The sequence below is a fragment of the Triticum urartu genome, chromosome 2A (assembly GCF_056163025.1).
Source record: "Triticum urartu cultivar PI428250 chromosome 2A, HENAU_Tu73, whole genome shotgun sequence".
NCBI lineage: Eukaryota > Viridiplantae > Streptophyta > Magnoliopsida > Poales > Poaceae > Triticum > Triticum urartu.
The window spans coordinates 424,077,360-424,102,661 of record NC_141874.1 but is presented as its reverse complement, the minus strand read 5'-3'; the positions used below and the strand labels follow the sequence as shown (position 1 = coordinate 424,102,661).

At 49.1% G+C, this 25,302-nt stretch overlaps 1 protein-coding gene across 1 annotated transcript; it reads left to right on the top strand.

The window, feature by feature from the left end:
- Positions 1-760: 760 nt before the first annotated feature.
- On the top strand, positions 761-25,302 carry RUS1 (root UVB sensitive-like protein (Protein of unknown function, DUF647)). The gene is made up of 7 exons (XM_048700893.2): positions 761-1,628; positions 1,725-2,000; positions 2,961-3,017; positions 22,067-22,265; positions 23,994-24,100; positions 24,359-24,532; positions 24,609-25,302. Exons 1-7 carry the CDS (start codon positions 909-911, stop codon positions 24,876-24,878), a joined length of 1,803 nt encoding a protein of 600 aa, XP_048556850.2. The 5' UTR covers positions 761-908; the 3' UTR covers positions 24,879-25,302.

The following is a 25,302-nucleotide window of genomic DNA, read 5'->3' as shown; positions in this document are numbered from 1 at the left end:
ACTATATGGTTGACGGTATTTATCCTCCGTGGGCTACCTTTATGAACCACCATCTTTAACCCAGTTGGCTAGAAAAAGTCTTACTTTGCCCAAAGACAAGAAGCAGCTAGAAAGGATGTTGAGAGTGCTTTTGTAGTTTCGGAGGCACGTTTTGCAATTGTTCGTCACATGCTAAACAATATGATCCAAAGATCGTGTGGGAGGTGATGGTGTGTTGTGTGATCATGCACAACATGATCATGGAGGATGAGGGTGAGGATGCCGCCGCAGATCTCGGATTTGAGAACATGAGTAATCCCATCGAACTTCATAACCAAAATCCAGCCATATTTGAAGAGTTTGTTCAAATGCATCAATAAATTCAACATCGAGCAACTCACGAGCAATTGAAAAAATATCTGATTGAGCATCTGTGGGTGACGGTTAAAGGGGACATCAATGTTGGAGTGTAATATTTGAACTTATTTAAATTAGAACTACTGCTAAATTTGAACATTTAAAATATTCTAGACTATATATGCGGCTATTTGAGCGTGCAGACGTTAAAAAAATTAGGGCCAAATATATGCAGACAATGTTGGATGGTCAGCTCCTTTATTAGTATCCGCGGTCTGGTCCCTTATCCGCGGACGTTTGCCGGAGCCAATTTGCGGGTCAGCATTGCATTGGAGATGCCCTAACTTTTTTTGAGAGAGAAAAGGCAACTCTAACTTTTTTCTCTTAGGCATGTTTCCCCGTAGGCCTGTTTGGCCCTTGTGCATAGTGCAGCCCAATTTCCACAGCTGAACCTGATACCCTCCCCATGCTTGAAAACTCCAAGCCGCCGGCGCCGGCCGCCTCTCTGGTCCCTCCTAGACACCTCCGTCCCGTCGTCCCAACCCCGCCTCTCACCAAGCCATTCCTCCTTGATGTCCTCGTCTCAATCTCTCATCCTCCTCCTGACCTCCCCTCCCCCCCCGCCTCCTCGTGTCGTCGCCGCCATCCCACCATCCTCGCGCCCCACCACCGCTAGCCGCTTCCGCCACATCCCGCGCCTCACCGCCAATCTCTGCCTTCCGCCATCCGCGACCTCCGCTTCCGGCGGATTCGGAGATGGCAATTTCCCCGGTGGGGATGGGGGTGGCGGAGGAGGAGGGGGTTGGTGGCAAGGCGGGAGAGGAGACCCTCCCGACAAGCCGGGAGACGGGTGGCGACGGTGGCTTCAGTCCCTCCACCCCGAGCTCTTCCTCCTGTTCTTGCTCCTCCAGTCGGACGCCTTCGCTTCCATCCCATCCGCCCTCGCCGATGCCCTAGGAGCAACCGGCGGCGACGGCGGTAGCGTTTGGGAGATGAGGGGCAGTGCGCGTACGCTGCTCGTGCCCAACCCGAACGGAACCTCATACCTCGTTGCGGGAGACGATAAGCGGAAGCAAGAAGAGGGGATGGAAAAGACGGGGGCTGGCCCTGCTAATTTGGCCGCACTGCGGAGGCAACTCGAACGGTCATGGCGGCGGTGCACTGATGTTGCTCTTCAGTTGCTGCTGCCTGATGGATACCCGCACAGCGTGAGCAGCGACTATCTGCACTACTCGCTGTGGCGGGGCGTGCAAGGTGTTGCTAGCCAGATCAGCGGCGTGCTCTCTACGCAGGTATCGTTTGTAAACGCGTGTGTTAATTATGTATGTGCAATTCTCAGTCCGCCAGGTAAAATTTAGCATTTCTATCGGGTGAACTGTACTCCGCAGGCGTTGCTGTACGCAGTTGGTTTGGGTAAAGGAGCGATCCCGACGGCCGCCGCAGTGAATTGGGTGCTGAAAGATGGGCTTGGTTACTTGAGCAAGATACTCTTGTCGAAATTTGGGCGACATTTTGATGTGAACCCGAAGGGATGGCGGCTGTTTGCAGATCTTCTGGAGAACACAGCTTATGGGCTGGAGATTTTGACTCCGGTATTTCCTCACCTGTTTGTTCCCATTGGTGCAGCCGCTGGAGCTGGCCGATCGGCAGCTGCTCTAATACAGGTCAGGACTCAGGACTGTTACTTCTGGTATGGGTTATCAGATTATCAGAGTTACAATGTTCCTAACCTGTGCATTGCACTAGGTAAACCATCACCCTATTTTCTCCATCCAATTCAACCTGGATCCGTGAACACAACTGCTTATAAAAGTGGTGACTGAATAAATTTTACAGTCTAGAACATGCTATTAACTTTTATCACAAACTAAGACTACGCAACTATTCTCTCTAGATCCAGTATGCACATGTAAATAAACAACTGATTTCACATGCTTTGAACAAGCATTCCCTCTGGCAACTTATACATTATATTTCATATTTCCCATACTACATGAACAGTCTAATTTTTACAACAGTATGCGGATCAATCTAGCCTTCTGCTATACTGAAATGCGATATTCACATTTAAAAAAAAGTAATATTCCCTCTATTCGTGATTTGCATTCGGACCAGGACACATGTAGAAGAGACTGCATTATCCCTGTTCATTAGCGCACTTGTTACTCTTGAATGGTGTGTGTTGCTCTACCTCCCAGAGTCATAAGTGGCACTGGAGGTAGTCAAAGGACGTGGTATAGAAAATAAGCATACCAAGCATTACATAATATTACTACTACTGTTCCTATTCATATGTCTCAAACTTGGCATCCTGAACAAGTTACTTCCGTTTATAATAGTGCTGAATTGCATATCAAATTATATGATTGGAGTATTTACTAGCCATTTATCTGTGTGGTCAAATTAAGTGAAGCAAATAATTATTGTGCAGTGTTATATACTACTCCCTCCGTCCCATAATATAAGATGTTTTTTCAAGCTAAAGTTAGCTTGCAAAAACGTCTTATATTATGGAATGGAGTAGTATATAACATACTATGTGTTATTTCCTAATAAGCCGATGTTATTAATTTAGTTCTAGAAACCCTCTTTTGATAAACAGCTTCTACCATTTTTGTGTGTAGGCTGCCACAAGAAGTTGTTTCTTTGCTGGCTTTGCTGTCCAGAGAAACTTTGCTGAGGTGAAGTCCATATCTTTTTTTTTTTTCTGAACAATTTTCACCGAACACTTGTTTTGACTTGTCTATGTAAATGTTTCTTTTAATGTACCAGTCCTCAGACCATTAGATTATCGTATGTAAGCTGATGCCTCACAGTGCCATAGCAATTGGCCCGCAAAAGAGTTACATAGCACAGGATGCCTGTTATCTCTTGGTTCATTTCACATTTGATATATTTTGTTGCTTAGAAAAGCATCTTTTAGGATTTGAGTTAGGTTCAGGATCTCATCTCAACTTGGTTTCTTACTTTGTCCATATTGGATTGTGAGACAAAGAGTTTGAATCATACGGGATAAGTGAAGCCACGCCTAGGGAAACCTACGCACTTTAACTTATGAAATGAAAATATAATCAGTTTTCTCTCCCCAGAAGTCTTCTCCTTCATCTATAGCCTATTTCCCTAAATCTAGTATCTCAAACTCCTTTAAAGGGTGCAAGCACTGATATATGTTACTTAGCATTTACTAATTACTGTCTCAACTAACACTCATGATGATACCTATCTAATTGTTCACTTTGTGCATGTGATGTTATAGAATATGATGCTATTCCAAATCCTATAAGCAATATGTATCTGAACCTATCTCAGATCTAGCTTACCATTTTATTTTTTTGTCTGAGAGAGAGAGGGAGGGAGAGAGGGAGTCAAGAGGGGTGATAAATATCAATCATTCCATCTTGTCACACGCTAAGCTGCATTCTCTGCTTCCCGCTCCTTCAGTCAAGTAATCTGCAATCTGTTGCCCTGAGCTCACATACTCTATGCTGATAATCCCAGCATCCAGTTTTTCCTTGATGAAGAATCTGTCAATTTCTGCATGTTTGGTTCTATCATGTTGAACTGGGTTGTTTGCATGTTAATTGCCGACTTCTTGTCGCACCATACATTCATACAATTGGTCCTCAAAATCTTTAGCTCTTCAAATAGATTCCTTATCCATAACAAGGCATGGCTCTGTATTCAGCCTCTGTAGTTGATTTGGAGATAATTAGTTGTTTCTTGCTCCTCCAAGATGCTAGATTTCCTCCCACAAAAACACAATGGCTTGAAGTTGATCTCTTGCCATCCAGGCAGCTAGCCCAATCAGCATCACAATAACCATCCACGACAAGGTGTCCATGACTCTTGTATATCAGTCCTTTCCTACGAGAACCCTTCAAGTATCTCAAGATTCTATGTACTGCCTCAAGATGTTCACTTCTACGCTCATGCATATATCTACTTACAACACTTATTGCCAATGCAATGTCTGGTTGTGTATGACACAAGTACAACAATCTTCCCACCAATCGTTGATATTTTTCTTTATCCAGCAGATCACCTGACTGGGCAGTCACGTTATGGTTTTGATTAATTGGGGTTGACGCAGCTCGACAACCCAACATGCCAACATCACAGAGGAGTTCTAGGGTATACTTTCTTTGAGAAAGAGCTATTCCTTTTCCAGACCTGGACACTTCTATACCAAGGAAGTACTTGAGCCGACCATCTTTAACTTCCTTGCTCAGACACCCCTTTAACCTTGCTATCTCTACGTAATCATCACTGGTGATAATGATATCATCAACATAAACTGTAAGGATGGTTATTTTCCCTTTAGAGTGTCTATAAAACAGTGTATGGTCACCATTGCACTGCCCATACTATCACACACCGCCCGTCTAAACTTGTCAAACCAAGCTCTTGGAGGCTGCTTCAGTCCATAAAGGGCTTTCTTCGGCCTGCATACCTTGCCAACAGTCTCAGAAGTCGAGAACCTAGGTGGAATCTCCATGTAAGAACGCATTATTCACATCAAGTTTGTGTAAAGGTCACCAGAAATTTGCTGCACAAGAGATCAGAACCCCCACAATGTTCATCTTTGCTACTGGAGCGGTCTCATCGTAGTCAATGCCGTATGCCTGCCTGTACCCCCTCGCCACAAGCCTTGCTTTGTACCTTTCAACCTTTCCTTTTGCATTCCGCTTCACAGTGTATACCCACTTGCAGCTGACTGCCTTCTTTCCTGTTGGAAGGGGTGTTAGTACCCATGTCTTGTTCTTACACACAGCCTCCAGCTCTTCCATCATGGCCACCCCTGACTTTGAGTCCTCCTTTACTTTCTTCCAGTCGGTCGGAATTGACACAGTTTGGAAAGAAGCAACAAATGCCTTGTGGGCTGGAGATAATGCTTCATAGGAAACATAATTTCCAATATCATTGTCATCGAACCCATACCGTTTCTATGGTATCCTTGCTGTTGCTCGAGTAGTTCTCCTCAAAGCAATTTTCCCTTTAGTTGACTTTTCAGCCTGATCTCCGTCAGAGGAACATCAGTACTACCCTGTTGTTCCGTTAGTGGCTGATCTAGTTGCTCCCCTTGATGTGCAACACCATCACCTCGCTTCCGTGAATACACCTTTAGCTGCTCCTGTTGCTTTGGTGTCCACCTTGGCACACTACCAATCTGAGCTGGTGCACGCTTTCGTGAATACACCTTTAGCTGTTCCTCTTGCTTCACTGTCCACCTTGGCACACTACCATTCTTGCCGTTGTGCCAACCTGCACATCGCCGATGGAAGTCGATGCTTGTATCGCAGGAGCCACATGAGTTACTAAAGGTGACTGTTGCAACTGCATCTGTGTTCTACACTCCTCTTGACCAATCTCCGGAGGGAGACATTGGTCAAGTTTTTCAAACATGACGCTGAGATCATTTTTCTCATCATAAAAGGATTCGATTCATGAAACGTAACATCCTTGCTCACAAAGGTTCACCTCTCAGACGGACTCCAACATTTGCACCCTCTTTGTTTTGAAGAATACCCAATAAAGATACACTTGATTGCCAATTTGTTGACTGATGGCCTATGATCATGAACAAAGCAAGTGCAACCAGACACACCTTGGGAGGAATAGGGAATTTATTTTCGGTGAAAATCAACTCACACGGTGATTTCATACCTATCACGCGGGATGGTGTGCGGTTGATCAAGAAGGTGGCCATCATGACAACTTCGCTCCACAGGAACTTGAGCACATTCATGGTGAACATCAATGCTCGGGCCACCTCCAACAGGTGGCAATTTTCCTCTCTGCCACCTCATTCTGAAGTGTGTCCGGACAAGATGTTTGATGCAGGATGCCCTTTCTGGCATGAAGGCACCAATGGCCTTGTTAACATACCCAGTGCCATTGTCAGATCTGAGTGCTTGAATTTTCACATTAAATTGAGTTGGAACAAGTGCATAAAAAACTTTGAAACACTGAAACACTTCATCTTTATGTTTCAGAAGATAGACCCAAGTCATCCGAGAATGGCAACCAACGAACGTAACGATACTTCATACCACTTTTGGTGTGTCCATCATGTATACGCCATATGATGAGGTTTGGGGTGGCGCTTGCGTCGCCGCTTTGACTGCTTCTCGAGGGAACAAGCCTTCGGTGCGTCCTTCCGTTCCTCGTCGTCGTCTTCTTTTGGTGTGTCCATCATGTATACGCCATATGATGAGGTGGACGTCCAGCGCCCTGTGGGCGGTGGTTCCTCTTCGCCTCCCGCATCGTCGTCCATACCGTCGATGTCTTTGGAGTTGAAGTTGAGCATGTCGGTTGAGTCATCGACAGTGGCTATTAAGTGGGTGGTGGGTGGGCGTCGAATTTCTTCGTTGTCCGTATCCCAATCCTGTTGGCCATAATCCGGTCAGGGCTCTCCTGACAAAGAGAGAGACTTTAGTGAATTCAGAATGTCGCCGAAGGGCGAGTGCTGAAAGATATCTGCGGCGGTGAATTCCATGATCGGCGCCCAATCGGATTCGATTGGCAGGGGCGCGGATGGTTCGAAGTCCGGAAAAGAGTCCGGCACCTTGGAGTCACGGGCTGCGCAGAGGGTTAGGCAGGTGTTCGGCTTGATCGCCGTTGAGACTGCGGCCCCTGAGGCGGTGTCTAACCACCCGTCCTCGATTGGCGCAGTTGGCTCCGAACTAAGGGTCGGAGCTGATGCGGGCGCGGCCTCTGGGGTACTGTTCGGCGGCAGGGCTAGGTCATACCCATCGCGACAGTGCGGCGCGCCCGGCTGTGGCTTGAATCCGTCGAAGATCAAGTCTCCGCGGATGTCGGCCGTATAGTTCAAACTTCCAAATCTGACCTGATGGCCAGGGGCTTAGCTTTCAATCTGCTCCAGATGGCCAAGCGAATTAGCCCGTAGTGCAAAGCCGCCGAATACGAAGATTTGTCCGGGGAGAAAAGTCTCACCCTGGACCGCATCGCCATCGATGATAGTAGGAGCCATCAAGCCTAATGGCGATGACACAGAGGAACTCTCAATGAAAGTACCAATGTCGGTGGCAAAACCGGCGGATCTCGGGTAGGGGGTCCCGAACTGTGCGTCTAGGCCGGATGGTAACAGGAGGCAGGGGACACGAAGTTTTACCCAGGTTCGGGCCCTCTTGATGAAGGTAAAACCCTACGTCCTGCTTGATTAATATTGATGATATGGGTAGTACAAGAGTAGATCTACCACGAGATCAGAGAGGGTAAACCCTAGAAGCTAGCCTATGGTATGATTGTATGTTATGATTGTTGTCCTACGGACTAAAACCCTTCGGTTTATATAGACACCGGAGAGGGTTAGGGTTACACAAGGTCGGTTACAAAGGAGGAGATATCCATATACGTATTGCCTAGCTTGCCTTCCACGCCAAGTAGAGTCCCATCCGGACACGAGACGAAGTCTTCAATCTTGTATCTTCATAGTCTAACAGTCCGGCCAATGAAGATAGTCCGGCTGTCCGGAGACCCCCTAATCCAGGACTCCCTCACAGAGATTATCTTATCAATGGACCTCCATTTCCTTCTGACCAGTAAATCCTTGGTGTTTAGTCTGTGAAAGAGCAGCAACCAAGCAAAACATTTAATTTTCATTGTGCATTTGCTCTTCCAAAGCCATCTACAGGGCTGGATAGAGTGTGTGCATTAGAGTATAGTAACTTTTAGCAGAATAATCTCCTTTATCCAGCCAGCACCAAACATCACTTTCGATGGGGTTCCTTTGTAAGTTAGCTATATCCGGTCCTGTAAGCATAACAACTCTGTTGCAGCCACTTGAGATATTGGCAGATTGAACAATGAAGCAACATCAGGGGTGGATAAGAAATCAGAGACAGAAATCTTGTCACAGGTGTGGTAATCTATCTCGGAGAGGCCTCGTTGATCCATCAAGATGCCAGCCATCAGACCAAAGCAGTACTGAATCCCCAGAATTGACTATAACAGTAGCCACCGCTGTGTAATTATCAGCCAGTTTAAAAACATGCTTCCACCAAAAGGAGCCACATAAGACAGTGGCCTGTGGAACTACTCCATGATAGTATGAATCCCAAATAAGAGATACCCATGATATGTCAGCCTTGTTATGAAACTTGTGCAAATGCTTTACCAGAAGGGCTTGGTTCTGTATTTGCAGATTAATCACTCCCAGTCCTTCATTTGCTTTTGGCCTACATACCAAATCCCAAGCTGCTAGGGATTGTCTTGGTGTATCAGAATTACCATGCCAAAGGCATTGCCTCTCAATACTTTCAAGCTGCTTGATAATACCAGTAGGGATATCTAATGAGCACAGGAAATAAATTGGCATAGAAGATAAAACAGAGGTTAAAAGTTGCAGCCTAGAACCCTGATTCAGCATGGAGGAACTAGCAGTCAGCCTTCTTTCAACCCTGTCCACAAGAGGCATGAGATCCTGTATCCTTGGTTTTGTTGTTCCCATTGGCAACCCCAAGTAAGTGAAAGGTAAAGTACCAATGGTACACCAAAGACAGATGCAAGCCTGGCAGCCTCCTCATCAGATACATTAAGTGGCATCATCATAGATTTATGAAAACTCACCTTAAGGCCAGTGGAGGCATGGAAAACATGTAACATCTCGATTGCAATCAGTTGTGTGTCCACAACAGGTACTAATATAATGGTGTCATCAGCATACTGAATTATTGGGAAATTTGGATCATTTGAGGATATTGGCAAGAAAAGGACACCATCAAGCAACATTTTGTTAACAACAGATTGAAGCAGGTCAGCAGCAAGCACAAAGAGAAGTGGGGAGAAAGGATCTCCCTGTCCAACTCCCCTCTTGCAATGAAACTGTTTACCTGGTACCCCATTCAGCATAGAAGATGATCCAAAAGATAAAATCTCTCTCACCCAGCCAATCCAGTGATCGTTGAACCCTTTATGTTTCAGAATTTGCAAGATGACATCATGCTCAATGGTGTCAAAAGCTTTGGCAAAATCAAGTTTTAGGATCAAAATTGGTCTGTGGGACTGCTTGCACTGATGGATATACTCAAACGCCCAGACTAGACAGTCATGGATGGCTCTAGACCGAAGGAAACCAAATTGGTTTTTATGAATTTACATGCTGTAGCCGGTTTGCTAATAATTTGGTGAGAAACTTCAAACATGTGTTGGTCAAGGATATGGGCCTATAGTCATTTGGGCCTTCAGGACTAATCATTTTGGGAATCAAGGTAATAAAGGAGCCATTAATTCCTTGCAAACTAAGACGGCCCTGAGCAAACTGTTCAATTAATTGCATGAAGTCCTTTTTAATTATGCTCCAACACTTCAACAAAGAGACCATTGAAATCTGGTCCTGGTGCTCGATCTGTTGGCAGGTCCTTAAGCACAGCAGAGATCTCTTGGGAGAAAGACCTAGTTAGGTCATCTAGCCCATCCACTTTATGCAAAAGCTCCTCCAAATTGAAGCCCATTTGCACTCCCTGGGCTTGGCCCATCTTGGATTTAAAAGAATTCAAGAGCATTCCCGCCATCTGCTCATGATCAGTAACCACAACATCATCATCCGATCGAAGGCTGGCCATGGAATTCTTCCTCATGCGTTAGTTGCCATGGCATGAAAGAATTTTGAGTTTTCTTCTCCAACTTTGATATATCTGATTGTGCATCGTTGCTTCCAATAAATGTATTGTAATCTCAACAGATCGTCATAGTGTAGCTTGACAATTTTTCTGAAATTGAATTCAGGTATTGTTAGAGGACGCAATTCCTCAAGAGAATCAAAATCGAGGATTACCATAGATCATTGATGGATAACTTTCTTGATGGATGACAAGTTAATGCGCCACCTCTTCAGATCATACCTTAACCGTTTAAACTTCTTGGAGATAATTGCCGAAGCAGAACCAGAACCATTTCCTATGGGTGCAGACAAGGAAGTAGATACACATTTCATAAAGCCAAGCATATGAACCCAATAATTAGTCCCAAACAAGTTGGGGTAGGCTAGAGCTGAAACCCATAAGATCTCGCAACCAACTCATGGTTCTGCCACATGGACATCAAGCTTCCATGCACCCTTGTCCTTGGCTAGTTCTTTGGTGATACTCCAGTCCTTCAGATATCTCTTTATGGACTCCTCCCATGCCAAGTTCGGTCTACCCCGACCTCTCTTGACATCATCAACACGCTTTAGCCGTTCGCTATGCACTGGAGCTTCTGGAGGCCAGCGCTGAGTATGCCCAAACCGTCTTAGAGAATGTTGGACAAGCTTCTTTTCAATCGGTGCTACCCCAACTCTATCATGTATATCATCATTTCGGACCATGTCCTTCCTTGTGTGGCCACACATCTGTCGGATTTCGGGTTCCGGCAGACCCTTGAGGTTCGAACACTGGGGTGCGCGCGGAGATTTCGCCTCCTACCTATTTGCGTCCCTCCGCCTCGCTAAGATCTGAGCTATGGAAAGAACAACACAAGAGACACAGGGTTTATACTGGTTTGGGCCACCGTTGTGGTGTAATACCCTACTCCAGTGTGTGGTGTGGTGGATTGCCTCTTGGGCTGATGATGATGAACAATACAGGGAAGAACAGCCTCGCGAGGGTCTGTTCTTGGCTGGGGGGATGAACTGCTGGGAGGAGTTCAGTCACCCTTCTCTCTCTCTCTTCTCGATTGTCCCCTCTCTAAAACCCTAACCTCTCAGCCTCTTGATCCTTCGATCCTTCCCCCCTTTCTTCATCCCTCGATCTCGCGGGTGGCTGATCCTATTTATAGAGGCCCTGGTCCTCTTCCCAAATATCGAGCGGGAAGGGAGCCAACAATGGCGGGCTAATTTGAAAGGGGACAGCTAGTACCGGCTATCCTGACAAAAGTAGTCTTCGCCTGCACAAAGCTCTGGTGGTGACGCCGTCTTGGGCTCCACGATGACTTCCGTCTCGCAGTCCTCCTGGTCTTGGTCTTGTTGCACCGAAATGGCAACCTTTGCCTGATGCCTCGGTACTCCGCGGCTGCGCTTGCCCCCTTTGCACCAAAGGGGAAAGGAGGACACTGCGCGGGCTGGCACCTGCCTGGTGCCCTTGGTCGTCATGGCTTGCGTCATGGGCACCTTGTGAGGTACCCCGCCTTGATCTCTCCGCCTCCTCGCGAGCCAGCCTGATGAGGCCGTGCCTGAGGAAGCTCCGCGTTGTCCGCCCCGCGAGGCTTGGCCCCTCGCGAGGGTCTTGGGTTTGTGTTGGTGAAGATGGGCCGTGCTGGCCCCCCTTTGAGCCACGCCGCAGGCCGCAGGCAGGCAAGTATGGGGACCCCCATTCCCAGAACGCCGACAGTAGCCCCCGGACCCAAGGCGCGCCCGGACTTGGCCGTGCAGGGAGGCGGAAGGGCAAGAGCGAAGCGCCGCGGGCCCTAACAGCCTGCGGCCTTGGGCGCCGCGTGGCGGTTGATTGGACGTGGGCGCCTCCACTTCCCCATGGCGCCTCGGCAACTGCACGGACTGGACAAGTCCCTGCATGCAAAGTGGGTCATGATTACCTGCGATCGTGGAGGTCGGCGGTTGGCCTTCGCCGGCCATAAGTACGGAACAGCGCGCGCCCTTCCAGTCCATCCCTCCTTGCTTCTCCTTCCCGGTCCTTGCTCCGTCTTGCTGCGATGGCTCCGATCCGTCGGTTCTCGACGGCGGAGAAGGGGAAGGCTCCCCGAGAGGAACCAGACCCGCTCCCGTCGAAGAAACGGCTCGTCCTCCGTGGCCCGGACGAGGGGGCCCATCAGGTGGCGTCGAGGCCTTGGTGCGAGCGGGCACCGTCGGGGTTCCCGCTTCCCTTGTACGCCCACATCGAGGGCCCTGAAGGAGCCGATGCTGATCGCCATGGGCGGCGTCGCCGTCGGCGCCGACGAGTCACGAAGGTGTGGGTCGTCCCCCCCGGGGTCCACACCGAGGGCTCCTCCTGAGAGTTCGTGCTCCACGTCGCCATGCCTCCTCAGTCTTGGATTCGCCTTCCTCCCTTCTTCGCCTCCATCACCCCGCAGGGAGAACTGGAGCTTTGGCTGCAGCACGCCGGCTGCAGCACCCTCGCGACCGAGGCAGAGGTCGCGGTCGTTGCCCCGGGCGAGGTCTTCATGACTCGGGGCTGGAGCGAGATCGCCCGGGTTTGCAGGACAAGAGGCACCCTCGCGATCCACTTGGAGTACGACGGTGCCTTGGTGATGTTCTTCGAGGTCTTCGATGCAAGCGGGCGCCGGCTGGAGTGCTGCCCCGGGAGAGGTGGCCAGGACCCTGCTGCGGCGAGGATTGGGCCCGCCAACCGCTCCCTTGGCGGCTCCTCAGGCGGCGGAGGCGTCGGAGATTCCAGCGACTCCGGTGAGCTCTTCGCGACTCCGGAGACGAGCGACGACAGCTACGAGCCCCCGAGCCGGCGCCGCTCCTGGAGCAGGGCGGGCTCGTCAGGCCGCCGCCGACTCTGATCTGGATGGGGTTGGCGCCGGTGCTTGTCGGCCCACTGTTGATGATGGCGTCTCTTGCAGGGGCGCGCGTAGTTAGTGTCCCTTTAGGATCTGTTCCCTGCGAGGAATCAAAGACGCGTCTCGTGGGGGTTTGTAAGGTGCCTGTGATCCTGTTTTGTTGATATAACCCTTGTCGTAGAATTGTGCGAGTTGCTCATTCCATTTTAGCTCAGTCCTTCCTTTCGAACCTCACGAGGGCTTGGTGCTCTGTGCCGACAGGTCCCAGTCCCAAGGCGGCTTCAGCCGTCGCTGGTATGCCAGGTCGCGATGCCGTGGTCAAGGCCAGGAGATGAGCGACCCGGAGTCCGGTAAGAGCCCCTGAGTCGCGATGCTCAGGAGGTCCCCTTTGGTGCTCAAGCAGCCGTCGTTTGGTGAGAAAGGAGAGCGGCGTCGCTAACACGGGATTGCATTAGGTGCGGGGATGATGTCACGGTAGCTGGCGCTTCCGGGTGGTGACTTATCTCGAGAATCAGGGGCCGCTCTCTGGGGTGTCGCCGGGTCCGTGCATCGGCAGGCATGAGGTTGCTTGGCGAGGTCCTCGCGTGTCCCTCCCCTCTCGCCTTTGCTCCCCTTTCTGCTCTACGTCTTCGGGTCCCGGCCCTCGAGCGAGTCTCAGCCGTCGCTGGTATGCCAGGTCGCGATGCCGTGGACAAGGCCAGAGGGTGAGGGCTGGAGAGCCAGTAGGAGCCCTGAGTCGCGATGCTCAGGCACCCCCCCTTTAACGTGCAAGCGGTTCGCGCGGACGAGAGTGAAGGAGACACCGCAAGGGCCTCGCCTGACGCAGCTCCTTCAGGAGATCCTGTAGGTCCATCATAGAAAAAACGAGGGGGTTGCCATGACAATTGACAGTCAGCCGTTGGTTGCTTCCGAGGGGTAATGAGGCACCGAATGCTTGACGACGTGGCGCCATGCGGGGTTGCCGCGGCCAGAGCTCAGCCATTCAGGTTTGTCGGCGTTGCAGGGACGGACCCATGCGCAAGCGTCGTGCCGTTTTGGGAGCAGTTCCGTCAGTTGAGCGGGCAATTAGGTCAAGCACATTAGCCGCGGAGGAGTGGATTCATTTAAATAGATGCTGGGAAGGCGGACATCGCTGGGCCTGGCCCGAGCGACTTGGGGATCATGCAGCCCGAGGGGCGCCCCAACAAGGTAAGCTAACAACATGAAATAAAAGGGATACACGCCACAGGGACGGACCCATGCGGCCTGGGAATAATGCAGCCCTGGGGGGCGCTCCCAGCTGGAAATGAAACTTAAAAAATGTCACCTGATGATGTTGTGGACAAAGGAGCGTTGGTGTAGCAGACTCGGTGGGCCGCGGAAGCCGATCCTTACGAGCCCCCAGGCCCAGGGGCCTCGGGAGGCTCCGGAGGCGCTGGCGGCTCCTCGCGGACCATCTCCATCTCCGCCAGGGCTGCGGAACGCCTGGCCTTTTGTGCCTCCGTGATGCCCCTCATGAGGCGCTGGTACGTGGCAGCCGCGTTCGGCAAGCCGTAAGGCATGCGAACGTAGCTGTGGGGTGGACCTCCGCAGCGCCCCGCTCGCGAGGGCCAGAGGCGCTCCAGAGAGGCGACTTGGTTGAGCCCTGGTATGTCGATGCAGACGCGTAGCCTACCATCCTCGCCTGGATGGGGAGCCACTGCTGGTAGGCGGCGGCCGCCTTTCATGACTCTTGACTCCTGTAGCTTCTGAATGGCCTTGCTGACGAACTCCTGAGGGTCTGGCTCTCCTTGCATTGCTCCTTCTTGAGGGAAACGTGCTTCGAAACACGCCTCCATGTGGTGCCCAAGCGCCTCCCTCGCGACCCTAGCTAGGTCGGTGGCCCTCCAGTGGAGAGCCCCCGAGCCCTGCCTGAGGAGGGCGCCGGGCGCGCTTTCCTATGCGATGGAAGGAGGTTCCCCCTGGGCAGGCACGGGCCCAGAGGGGCCTGCCTCCTGAGGGGCCGGGCCGGACGATGTCTTCTTCTTGGGGGCGGTCTCGGGAAGCCTCCTGCTTCCGCGATCCGGGTCTTCCAGTGACGCGGCCTGAAAGGCTCGTTCCAGGGAACACACCGCATCCTTCTCTTCACAGGGCACCGTGATGACTCCGCCACTTCCTGGCATCTTGAGGACGTTGTAGCCGTGGTGAGTTACGGCCATGAACTTGGCCAACGCTGGGTACCCGAGGATGGCGTTGTACGGCAGGCGAATGTGAGCGACGTCGAAGTTGATGAGCTCGGTGCGGTAGTTGTCGCGTGCCCCGAAGGTGACAGGGAGGCGGACCTGCCCAATCGGGACCGTGGAGCCGTCGGTGATTCCGGAGAAAAGCTTGGTTGGCTGAAGCTGGCTGTAGGGCACTTGGAGATTGTTGAATGCTTCCACGGACAGGACGTTGAGCCCTGCCCCGCCATCGATGAGGGTCCTGGTGATCACCACGTTGCTGATGATTGGGGAGCAAAGCATCGGGAGGACTCCGGCTGTAGCCGCACACTTGAGCTGATCTGCTGAGCTGAACGTGATGGCGCACGCCGACCACCTGAGAGGGCGCGTGGCTTCGAGCCTGGGGAGGACTGCATTCACTTCGCGGGCGAACTGCTTGAAGATGCGTTGGGAGGCTGGGGCTTGAGCCCCGCCCAGGATGCAGGCGATCGCGCGCGGCTCCTGGAAGCCCCCAGCCCCCTCGTCCTGGTGGCGGTCCTCGTTTCTCCTTAGCTGCGGAGGGAGGCCTGCGTTGCTTTGTGGGCGAGGGACTTCTTGGCAGCTCTGCTCTAACCGCGCTGGCACCTGATGGAGCGGGTTCCGTCCTGAGGCCACGCGCGTTGGAGCCATGGCGCCTTCCTGAGGAGGAGGCGGCCGGGGCGCCGTCGGAGCTTCATTGCTCGCGCGGGGCGGGGTGCGGTGCAGCGGAACGGATGGCGCAGGAGAGCCCCCTGCGGCGCGGACGAGCTCGGCGACGCGGTTGAGCCATTCTTCGTAGACTTCGTCGACGGGACGGTAGCGCAGGAGCTCGTTTGCCCGATGAGCGCAGCTCGAGCCTCCATGGGCGCGCGGAGCGCGCGGGACGAAGAACCAGCTGGGGTGAGCGAGGGAGTTGCGGTGCGACTGTTTTGCCGCACGGATGGATGCTGAGACGATGCTTGCTGCTCGTCTCCCGCCGGGCCGGTAGCGGCGTTGACGGCAGGTGACGGGGAACGGCGTGGACGCCCGCCGACAGGGGCCGTCTGGGCGACGCGGGAACCGAGAGCGGCCCGGCGCTCGACGCGGGCCCGACGAGCGTCAAACATGGGCGTGATGGTCGGAGGAGAACGGGGTGGTGGAAGACGAATTCCGGCGCACCCCTACCTGGCGCGCCAAATGTCGGATTTCGGGTTCCGGCAGACCCTTGAGGTTCGAACACTGGGATGCGCGCGGAGATTTCGCCTCCTACCTATTTGCGTCCCTCCGCCTCGCTAAGATCTGAGCTATGAAAAGAACAACACAAGAGACACAGGGTTTATACTAGTTCAGGCTACCGTTGTGGTGTAATACCCTACTCCAGTGTGTGGTGTGGTGGATTGCCTTGTGGGCTGATGATGATGAACAATACAGGGAAGAACAGCCTCGCGAGGGTCTGTTCTTGGCTGGGGGAATGAACTGCTGGGAGGAGTTCAGTCACCCTTCTCTCTCTCTTCTTGATTGTCCTCTCTCTAAACCCTAACCTCTTAGCCTCTTGATCCTTCGATCCTTCCCCCCTTTCTTCATCCCTCGATCTCGCGGGTGGCTGGTCCTATTTATAGAAGCCCTGGTCCTCTTCCCAAATATCGAGCGGGAAGGGAGCCAACAATGGCGGGCTAATTTGAAAGGGGACAGCTAGTACCGGCTATCCTGACAAAAGTAGTCTTCGCCTGCACAAAGCTCTGGTGGTGACGCCGTCTTGGGCTCCACGATGACTTCCGTCTCGCAGTCCTCCTGGTCTTGGTCTTGTTGCACCAAAATGGCAACCTTTGCCTGATGCCTTGGTACTCCGCGGCTGCGCTTGCCCCCTTTGCACCAAAGGGGAAAGGAGGACACTGCGCGGGCTGGCACCCGCCTGGTGCCCTTGGTCGTCATGGCTTGCGTCATGGGCACCTTGTGAGGTACCCCGCCTAGATCTCTCCGCCTTCTCGCGAGCCAGCCTGATGAGGCCGTGCCTGAGGAAGCTCCGCGTCGTCCGCCCCACGAGGCTTGGCCCCTCGCGAGGGTCTTGGGTTTGTGTTGGTGAAGATGGGCCGTGCTGGCCCCCCTTTGAGCCACGCCGCAGGCCGCAGGCAGGCAAGTATGGGGACCCCCGTTCCCAAAACGCCGACAACATCCATCTCAACATGCGCATCCTCGCTACACCTAACCGTTGAACATGTCACCTTTTAGTCGGCCATCACTAAATGCCATACAACATTGTGGGTCAAATAGCCGTCCTATAGAACTTGTATTTTAGCTTTTGTGGCACTCTCTTGTCACAGAGAACGCCAGAAGCTTGGCGCCACTTCATCCATCCGGCTTTGATTCAGTGGTTCACATCTTCATCGATACCCCCATCCCTCTGCAGCATTGACCCCAAATATCTCAAGGTGTCCTTCTGAGGCACCACCTGCCCATCAAGGCTAACCTCGTCCTCATTCCTAGTAGTACTGAAACCACACCACACGTACTCGGTTTTAGTTCTACTAAGACTAAAACCTTTTGATTCCAAGGTTTGTCTCCATAGCTCAAACTTCCTATGAACCCTCGTCCGACTATTATCGACTAGCACCACATCATCCGCAAAGAGCATACACCATGGGATATCTCCTTGTATATCCCTTGTGACCTCATCCATCACCAAAGTAAAAACATAAGGACTCAAAGCTGACCCCTGGTGCAGTCGTATTTTAATCAGAAAGTCATCAATGTCGCCATCACCTGTTCGAACGTTTGTCACAACATTATCATGCATGTCCTTGATGAGGGTAATGTACTTTGTTGGGACTTTGTGTTTCTCCAAGGCCCACAACATGGCATTATGCGGTATCTTATTATAGGCCTTCTCCAAGTCAATGAACAACATATGCAGGTCCTTCTTTTGCTCCTTCTATCTCTCCATAAGTTGTACCAAGAAAATGGCTTCCATGGTCGACCTCCCAGGCATGAAACCAAACTTTCTTTTGTTCACGCTTGTCATTCTTGTTAAGCGGTGCTCAATCTCTCTCTCATAACTTCATTGTATGGCTTATCAGCTTAATTGCACGGTAATTAGTACAACTTTGAACATCCCCGTTGTTCTTAAATATTGGTACTAATATACTTCGTCTCCATTCTTTTGCATTTTGTTTGCCCCAAAAAATGAGGTTGAAAAGCTTAGTTAGCCATACTATCACTGTGTCTCCGAGGCCTCTCAACACCTCAATGGGGATACAATTAGGGCTATCGCCTTGCCTCCTTTCATCCTTTTTAAAGCCTCCTTACATTAGGCTCTTGAATCCGCCGCACAAAACGCCCGCTATCATCAAAGGAGTCGTCCAGTTCAATGGTAGATCTCTCATTCTCCCCATTGAACAACTTGTTGAAGTACTTCCGCCATCTATGCTTAATCTCCTTGTCCTTCACTAGGAGTTGGTCTACTCCGTCCTTGATGCATTTGACTTGGTCAACATCCCTTGTCTTCCTCTCTCGGATCGTTGCCATCTTATAGATGTCCCTTTCGCCTTCCTTCATGTCTAAGCGCTGGTTGAGGTCCTCATACGCCCGAGCTCTTGCTTCACTCACAACTTGCTTTGCGGCCTTTTTTGTTACCTTGTACTCCCTCCGTTCCTAAATGTAAGTGTTTGTAGAGATTTCACTATGAACCATATACGGATGTATATAGATGCATTTTAAGTGTAGATTCATTCATTTTGCTCCGTATGTAGTCCACCTAGTGGAATCTCTACAAAGACTTATATTTAGGAACGGAGGGAGTACTTCTCTATGTTATCTACACTCCTATCCAGGTAAAGGCGCCTGAAAAGAATCTTTCTTCTCCTTAATAGCCTTCTGGACATCATCGTTCCACCACCATGTATGTTTAGCTTCGCTTCTATTTCCCTTGGACACTCCAAACTCCTCCGAGGCCACCTTATGAATGCAAGTCGCCATTTTCATCCACATATTGTCTGCATCACCTCCTTCCTCCCAAGGGCACTCCTTAATGACCCTCTCCTTGAATGCCTGAGGTACCTCCCCCTTGAGCTTCCACCACTTCGTTCTAGCGACTTTGGCCCGCTGGATACGAATCTGAAAGCAGAAGTCAGCCACCACAAGTGCATGCTGAGGGACAACACTCTCCAGTTATCACCTTACAATCTAGGCAAGCACGCCTGTCTCCTCTTCTCAAGAGGATGAAATCAATATGGCTAGAGTGTTGGCCACTACTAGAAGTCACTAGATGTGATGCTCCCTTTCTAAAGAGGGTGTTACCTACGATCATGTCGTAGGCTAGAGCAAAGCTTAAGACATCCTCGCCTTGATTCCTGATGCCATAGACAAAGCCCCCATGCACTCCGTCAACCTGTGTTAGATGTACCCAAGTGGCATTGAGGTCTCCTCCTGTGAAGAGCTTCTCGCCAATAGGTACACTCCTAACCATGTCCTCTAGACCTTCCTAGAGCTCCCTCTTGGTGTTCTCATTGTGGCCTACTTGTGGGGCGTACGCGCTGATAACATTGATAACCAAGTCCTTAGTTACCAGCTTGACCAAGATAATCCGACTCTTGACGTCTACCACTCCATACTTGAGGGCATACGCGCTGATAACATTGAGAACTAAGTTCCCAACTACCAGCTTGACCAAGATAATCCGACTCTTGACGTCTACCACTACATACTTGTGGCTCTTGTTGATCAAGATGCCTAGTCCATTTCCGTTTACAGTCGTCCCCGTGTACCACAGCTTGAAGCCGGTATCCTCCACCTCCTTCGCCTTCTGTCCCCTCCATTTGGTTTCTTGGATGCAAAGGATATCAACACCTCTCCTACTGTTGTATCAACTAGCTCACGAAGCTTACCTGTCAGGGATCAAGAACACAAAGTTGTCAACTATTATTTGGCAATCAATTTGGTCAACCAAAGCACTCAAGGACACTAAGTTCATGAGAAAAGCTGGCACGTGCAACACCCTGCAATGGGCTGGGCTGTGCCATCTGCTGTGTGAATGTTTTTCTGATGTGTGAGAGTGTGGAACATAAGATTTGAACTCATTAAAGTCTCCAGCAACATGATGTGATGCGGATCTTTCAAAAAAAAAACATGATATGATGCTCCAGAATCAAGCACCCATTCCGAGTTTATTTTATGGGCTGCTATTGATGCGTGTTCAATGTTACCTTCATTTGTATCGACAAAGTTGGCATAGTTGGTAGCAGTCCTCCTGCATGCTGCTTCCCTTCAGCTGAAGCAGCTACATTTGCCTTGGGAGCATTCCAAGAATCGCCACTCCCATTTCGACCACGACTTCCATTCCGACCACCTCGCTGCTACTGCCACCACTGTATCCTCGTCCTCTGCCTCTTTTGGCCAGTGCAGAAACGGCTGATATGCCCTGTTTGACCACAATTATAACACTTCCCAGATTCATTGACATCTCCTCTTCTCAACTGCAGGCGTACCCATTCTTGGGATATCGCAGCAGTGGCCTCATCAAGGGACACAAGTGTTGGCTGTTGTAGTAGCACAGGTTTGCTCTCAAATCCTTGATCTAGACCTTTGAGAAATTGCATCACACGCCTACGCTCAACCCAATTCCTGGCAATTTCTATGGACTCTGCATGTGGAAGCTCAAGGGGATCGCACTGATCCAGATCCGCTTAAAAATGTTGCAGCTCGTTCACATACACTATCATGCTTCTGTCACCTCGACGGACAGCATGGATCTTGTCTTCAATTTGAGACATGAGCATCAAATTGCCCTTACCGGAATGAATACCTCATGGACAGCAGGCTCCACACAGCAGAAGCATTCGGCAATGCCTCAACAGACACTGTAATCGCTGGAATCAGGGACTTACATTCAAGTCAATATCAGGGAGTCAGTAACACTCCACTTCTTTCATTCTGAGCTCTCCTTGTCAGCCAGTTATTCAGCTGTTCCAAGAACATACCCTGTCAGGCCCCTTGTCTTTGTGATCAACAAGGCCTGCCTCGACAGGTAGCTGCTCACACCGTTCAGCTTGACATCATTTTGCATGAGCTCAAGCTTGAATCCCTGATCTGCTTGAGGCACAACAATTCTGCTACTTGGAGGAGTTGACCCCTCGGCAGCCTTCACAGCCATGACTTGCGCAAGTTTCTCTATAGCAGCGGTAAGTTCAGTCCCCATGACGCCTCCACCTCTTCTTCTCCTAGCTGTGCCACCTCCAATGCTGTGTCTCCTTCCTCTGCAATCAGCAGCCACTCAGCTGTGAGAACCTTTCTACGCGCGTAAGCACCATGAAGCTAGCCACCAACTCCAGCAGCCCAGCAGCAGCAGCTCCAGTCACACTCCATCTTCTTCTCAACTAGCACCAACTCCAGCAGCTCAGCAGCAGCAGCAAGCAGTGGCAGCCTCCTTCTCCTCAAACAGCAACACTTCTCCACTATTTTTCATCTACAATCAGCGCACACGCACGCACGCAGCAGCAACTCGAGCAAGCAGCAGAGTAGCACGCACCACACAGCATCAGCTCTGCGCCCAGACCCGCCGCCTCCTTGCTGCAAGCTCCCGCAGCTTCTTCTTGCCTGAGCCGACCGCGCCACCTCACTGCACTCCGCCTCCAGCCGCACACCCTGTCTTCTCGCCGGACTACACCACCGGCGCCGCCGCCGTCTCTGCAGCCTTGGCTGATACCATGTTGCGAGAGAGAGGAATACACCTCGTGCTGTTGTTTCTGGTGTGGAGCAGCGCATCTGACCAGACATGGTCTGGCTCCTCTTCTAGGTCCGCGCCTGGGCCTTATGGGCCGGACGGAACATGGGCTCACATCCAACATTGTATGGTGTGCGCATGCATAATTTTTGATATTGTTTGGATGGCAAAGAGTTGTCAACCCCACCTTGGAGTGGCATCAGTACAACTGGGTAGTACTATTTTCTTTCTTGGATGCACTTCTGCCATTTTTATATTATAAAGGAACTACCTGTGTGACCTTTACCTCTTAAGATACTAGAATGTAGTCAATACTTAATGGGATATCTGTGACTCACTTCATATTTTCACCTGAGTGACTGAAATCAATTGAGTTATGTTTCAGGTCATTGCAAAGGGTGAAGCGCAGGGAATGGTTAGCAAGTTTGTTGGCATAATGCTTGGCATAGCGTTAGCTAACCAAATTGGCTCATCAGTACCACTGGCTCTTATTTCATTTGCTGGTGTTACTGTAGTTCACATGTATTGCAACCTTAAGTCTTATCAATCAATTCAGCTGAGGACGCTGAATCCTTACCGTGCAAGTAAGTTTGCTTTCTCCTCTGCTGCCGTCATAGCCCTGAATCCTCCTATGGCACATCTTTCTGTGACTAAAACTTAAAATGGTTAGGTAGATAAATCAGTATATTTGTGATGGATAAAAATGTCAGGACTAAATTGAACTAGGCAAAGATCCACAGTTAGTTTAATGTCCATATTTTTGGCAAATATTGAAATTTAGTTTGCAACATCGTATTTCATGCAAATTTGTCAATTTCAAGGTAAGTGATTCTCATGGAAGAGGAAGACAAACCAAAATTTGGGCCGGCAGTGGCAGCATAAACTGGCCAATCTTGACAAGTTGATAAATGATAGGAATATGACTGCCTGATATATACCGTGATGTTGCTCCTTTTAGACATGTTGTTTCATCAATGTGACTTAAGTGCATTTTAAAAGAGAAGTTATTTTAAAATATAAAATACTTCTAAAAATACAAGAATATATATTTATATTTCAAGAACATCCAGGAGAGCTGCATGCAAATTTGTAGCAGGATAGATCTTTGGTACAAGTTCAAAGATCATAGCCAGGAGGAACTGACCCAGTAAATGATAAAAACCTTACTGCCACCAGTTGTGTCCCACTACTCAGTTTTGCCATTAGAAGTTACAACTGCTAAAAAATGCCATCGCTCCATGAGATGCTTCTTCGGAAATGCCATTAGACACCTAAAAAATGCCATTGTTCCATTATATGTTTGCTCAAAAATGCCATTAAACATTGTTATTGTCAGGTCAAACCTGTTAACCATGTTATATGACCAGAATACCCCTAGACCCACATGTCAACTCTCTCTATCTCACAATGATAAGTGTGGGCCCCACTTGTCAGGAGTAAGCAAGCGAATAATTTTAGAGGAAAATAAGAATGCTGTTGGGATCGAGTGGGACCCACACTTTATTGTACTGAGATAGAGGGAGAGCTGACATGTTAGTCCATGGATATTTTGGTCATATAACATGGTAAACGGGATTTGAGCCGACAGTAATGGTGTCTAGTGGCACTTTTGAGCATGCGCCTAATGGAGCGATGGCATTTTTGAGCAGTTGAAACTCCTGGTGGCAAAACTGAGTAGTGGGACACAACTAGTGGCATAAATGATAAAAACCCAATAAAATATTTTTTCTGGAATTTTTTGTCTATAAGATATGCAAAGAGCTGGGAAATCCACTATTTAGTCTTGTAGAATTGCTTGCAATTACTCTGCTGAGTTTATCACCTCTTCTCTGAATTATGGAATATAAAATGTTCAGAATGAGGTAACAGCTTAACAGAGACTGTCCAATTGATGGTTGAATTTGAAAATAACACACGAAATACACTCTTATCTCCATTGTATGGTGAGAATCTTTCACGAAGAATGTTAATGTGTTTGGTTTGTGTACACCCAGTGTTGGAGGAAAATGTAGATTTTTTAAGGTATAAATTTCGCCCTCTTGATGAATTTACTATAAATTTTAGCATTAGAAAATTAAATATGGCTTCTTATGATGCGTTCCATAGATAACATTATTTTCTGTTACTCCGATATTTTGGGTTTAGATTTAATGGCACATTGCATTTTCTCCTACTTTTTACATGTCTAACAAGCATGCTAGCATACATTTATACATATTAGCTCAAGCACGTGCCTGTGTAATGTTTTTCTTTGGCATTCAACAGTGTTCAAGGATGTCTTTAAGCATTTGCTCAATTATTATTTTCTGTAGGTTTGATATTTAGTGAATATTTATTAAGTGGACAAGTTCCTTCAGTCAAAGAGGTTAACGATGAGGAGCCACTTTTTCCGAATTTATCCATGGGTACTCAAGTTAAAGTAAGTCAAGAATACTTCTTACTATTCATCGCTGACCTTTTTTTTAGAAAATAAAGTTAGGAGGCATGTTCTACATGTGCTCGGTCATGTCCAAGTATCGTGGCTTTTCTTGTTGGAGTTAGTTATAATTACTTAACTAGTTCTTTTTATTGAGAATAGTAAAGTAGTTTAATTGTAGGCGTTTGATTCGAAGAATGTTTTCCTGCTTTATTTAATTTCATTTCTCACTATCTTTGGTTTCTTTGATTTGTTTGCCAGCAAAGTGAGATTTTGTCAGCAGAAGCAAAAGATGCTGCAGATACAATCTATCGACGGTTACAATTGGGTTCTAAGCTTAGTGAAATAATTGAGAACAAGGAAGATGCATATGCACTGTTTGATTTGTACAAAAATGAGCAATACCTTCTTACTGATTACAAGGGGAAATTTTGTGTGAGTTCATCTTGATGCAGCTATTTCCTAACTTTGATTCTGTTATTATAATTAACATATTACCTGTCATTTGTAGGTTGTTCTTAAAGAGGGATCTTCTCCAGAAGACATGCTCAAATCTGTATTCCATGTTAACTATCTGTACTGGTTAGAGAAATATATGGGTTTCAAACCATTCAATGTTGCCTCCGAGTGTAGACCAGGTGGAAGGCTTGAAGCATCACTGGATTATGTTCAGAGGGAGTTTATACATGTCAAGCATGATGGTTCAAATGGTGGCTGGGTGATGGATGGTCTGATTGCTAGACCCTTGCCTGTAAGAATACGTGTTGGCGATGTTCCTTGATAGGAATCCTCGACTCATTTTGCCCACAGCTGCGCTTATTAGAATTGTACAGCCTCTTATTCTTTGATAAATTTAGGGACACAAGGTTTTCTCAAAGCTGATTGGTTCTTCCATTGTATGGGGCAAGTTCATGAACTAGCAGTCGTCAGTCTGAGTGGCCAGAATAAGCTGCAAAGTTCATTATCTGGTTGTTATCATAAGGCTGTAGCTGGTATATCTTTGGTCTTATTTCTTCCCAGATTTTTTTCTCTCCTTTTGTTATTTGTTGACTTTTGAAGCTTGTAGTGGCTGGTCAGAAAAATAAGTGCACTTCTCTGGCAATTATAGAGATTAAGACTGTTAATAGAGGGCTGTGCTTGAGACATATCTTAGTGGTAGTTAGCTAGTTGTGAATAATAAAGCATGCATCACATCATTGTTGTTA

Coding starts and splice junctions, on each gene's coding strand:
- RUS1 (XM_048700893.2), top strand. CDS start 909: ATGTCCTCGTCTCAATCTCTCATCCTCCTCCTGACCTCCCCTCCCCCC. Junction 2,001..2,960: donor CGGCAGCTGCTCTAATACAG/GTCAGGACTCAG, acceptor TTTTGTGTGTAG/GCTGCCACAAGAAGTTGTTT. Junction 3,018..22,066: donor TCCAGAGAAACTTTGCTGAG/GTGAAGTCCATA, acceptor GTTATGTTTCAG/GTCATTGCAAAGGGTGAAGC.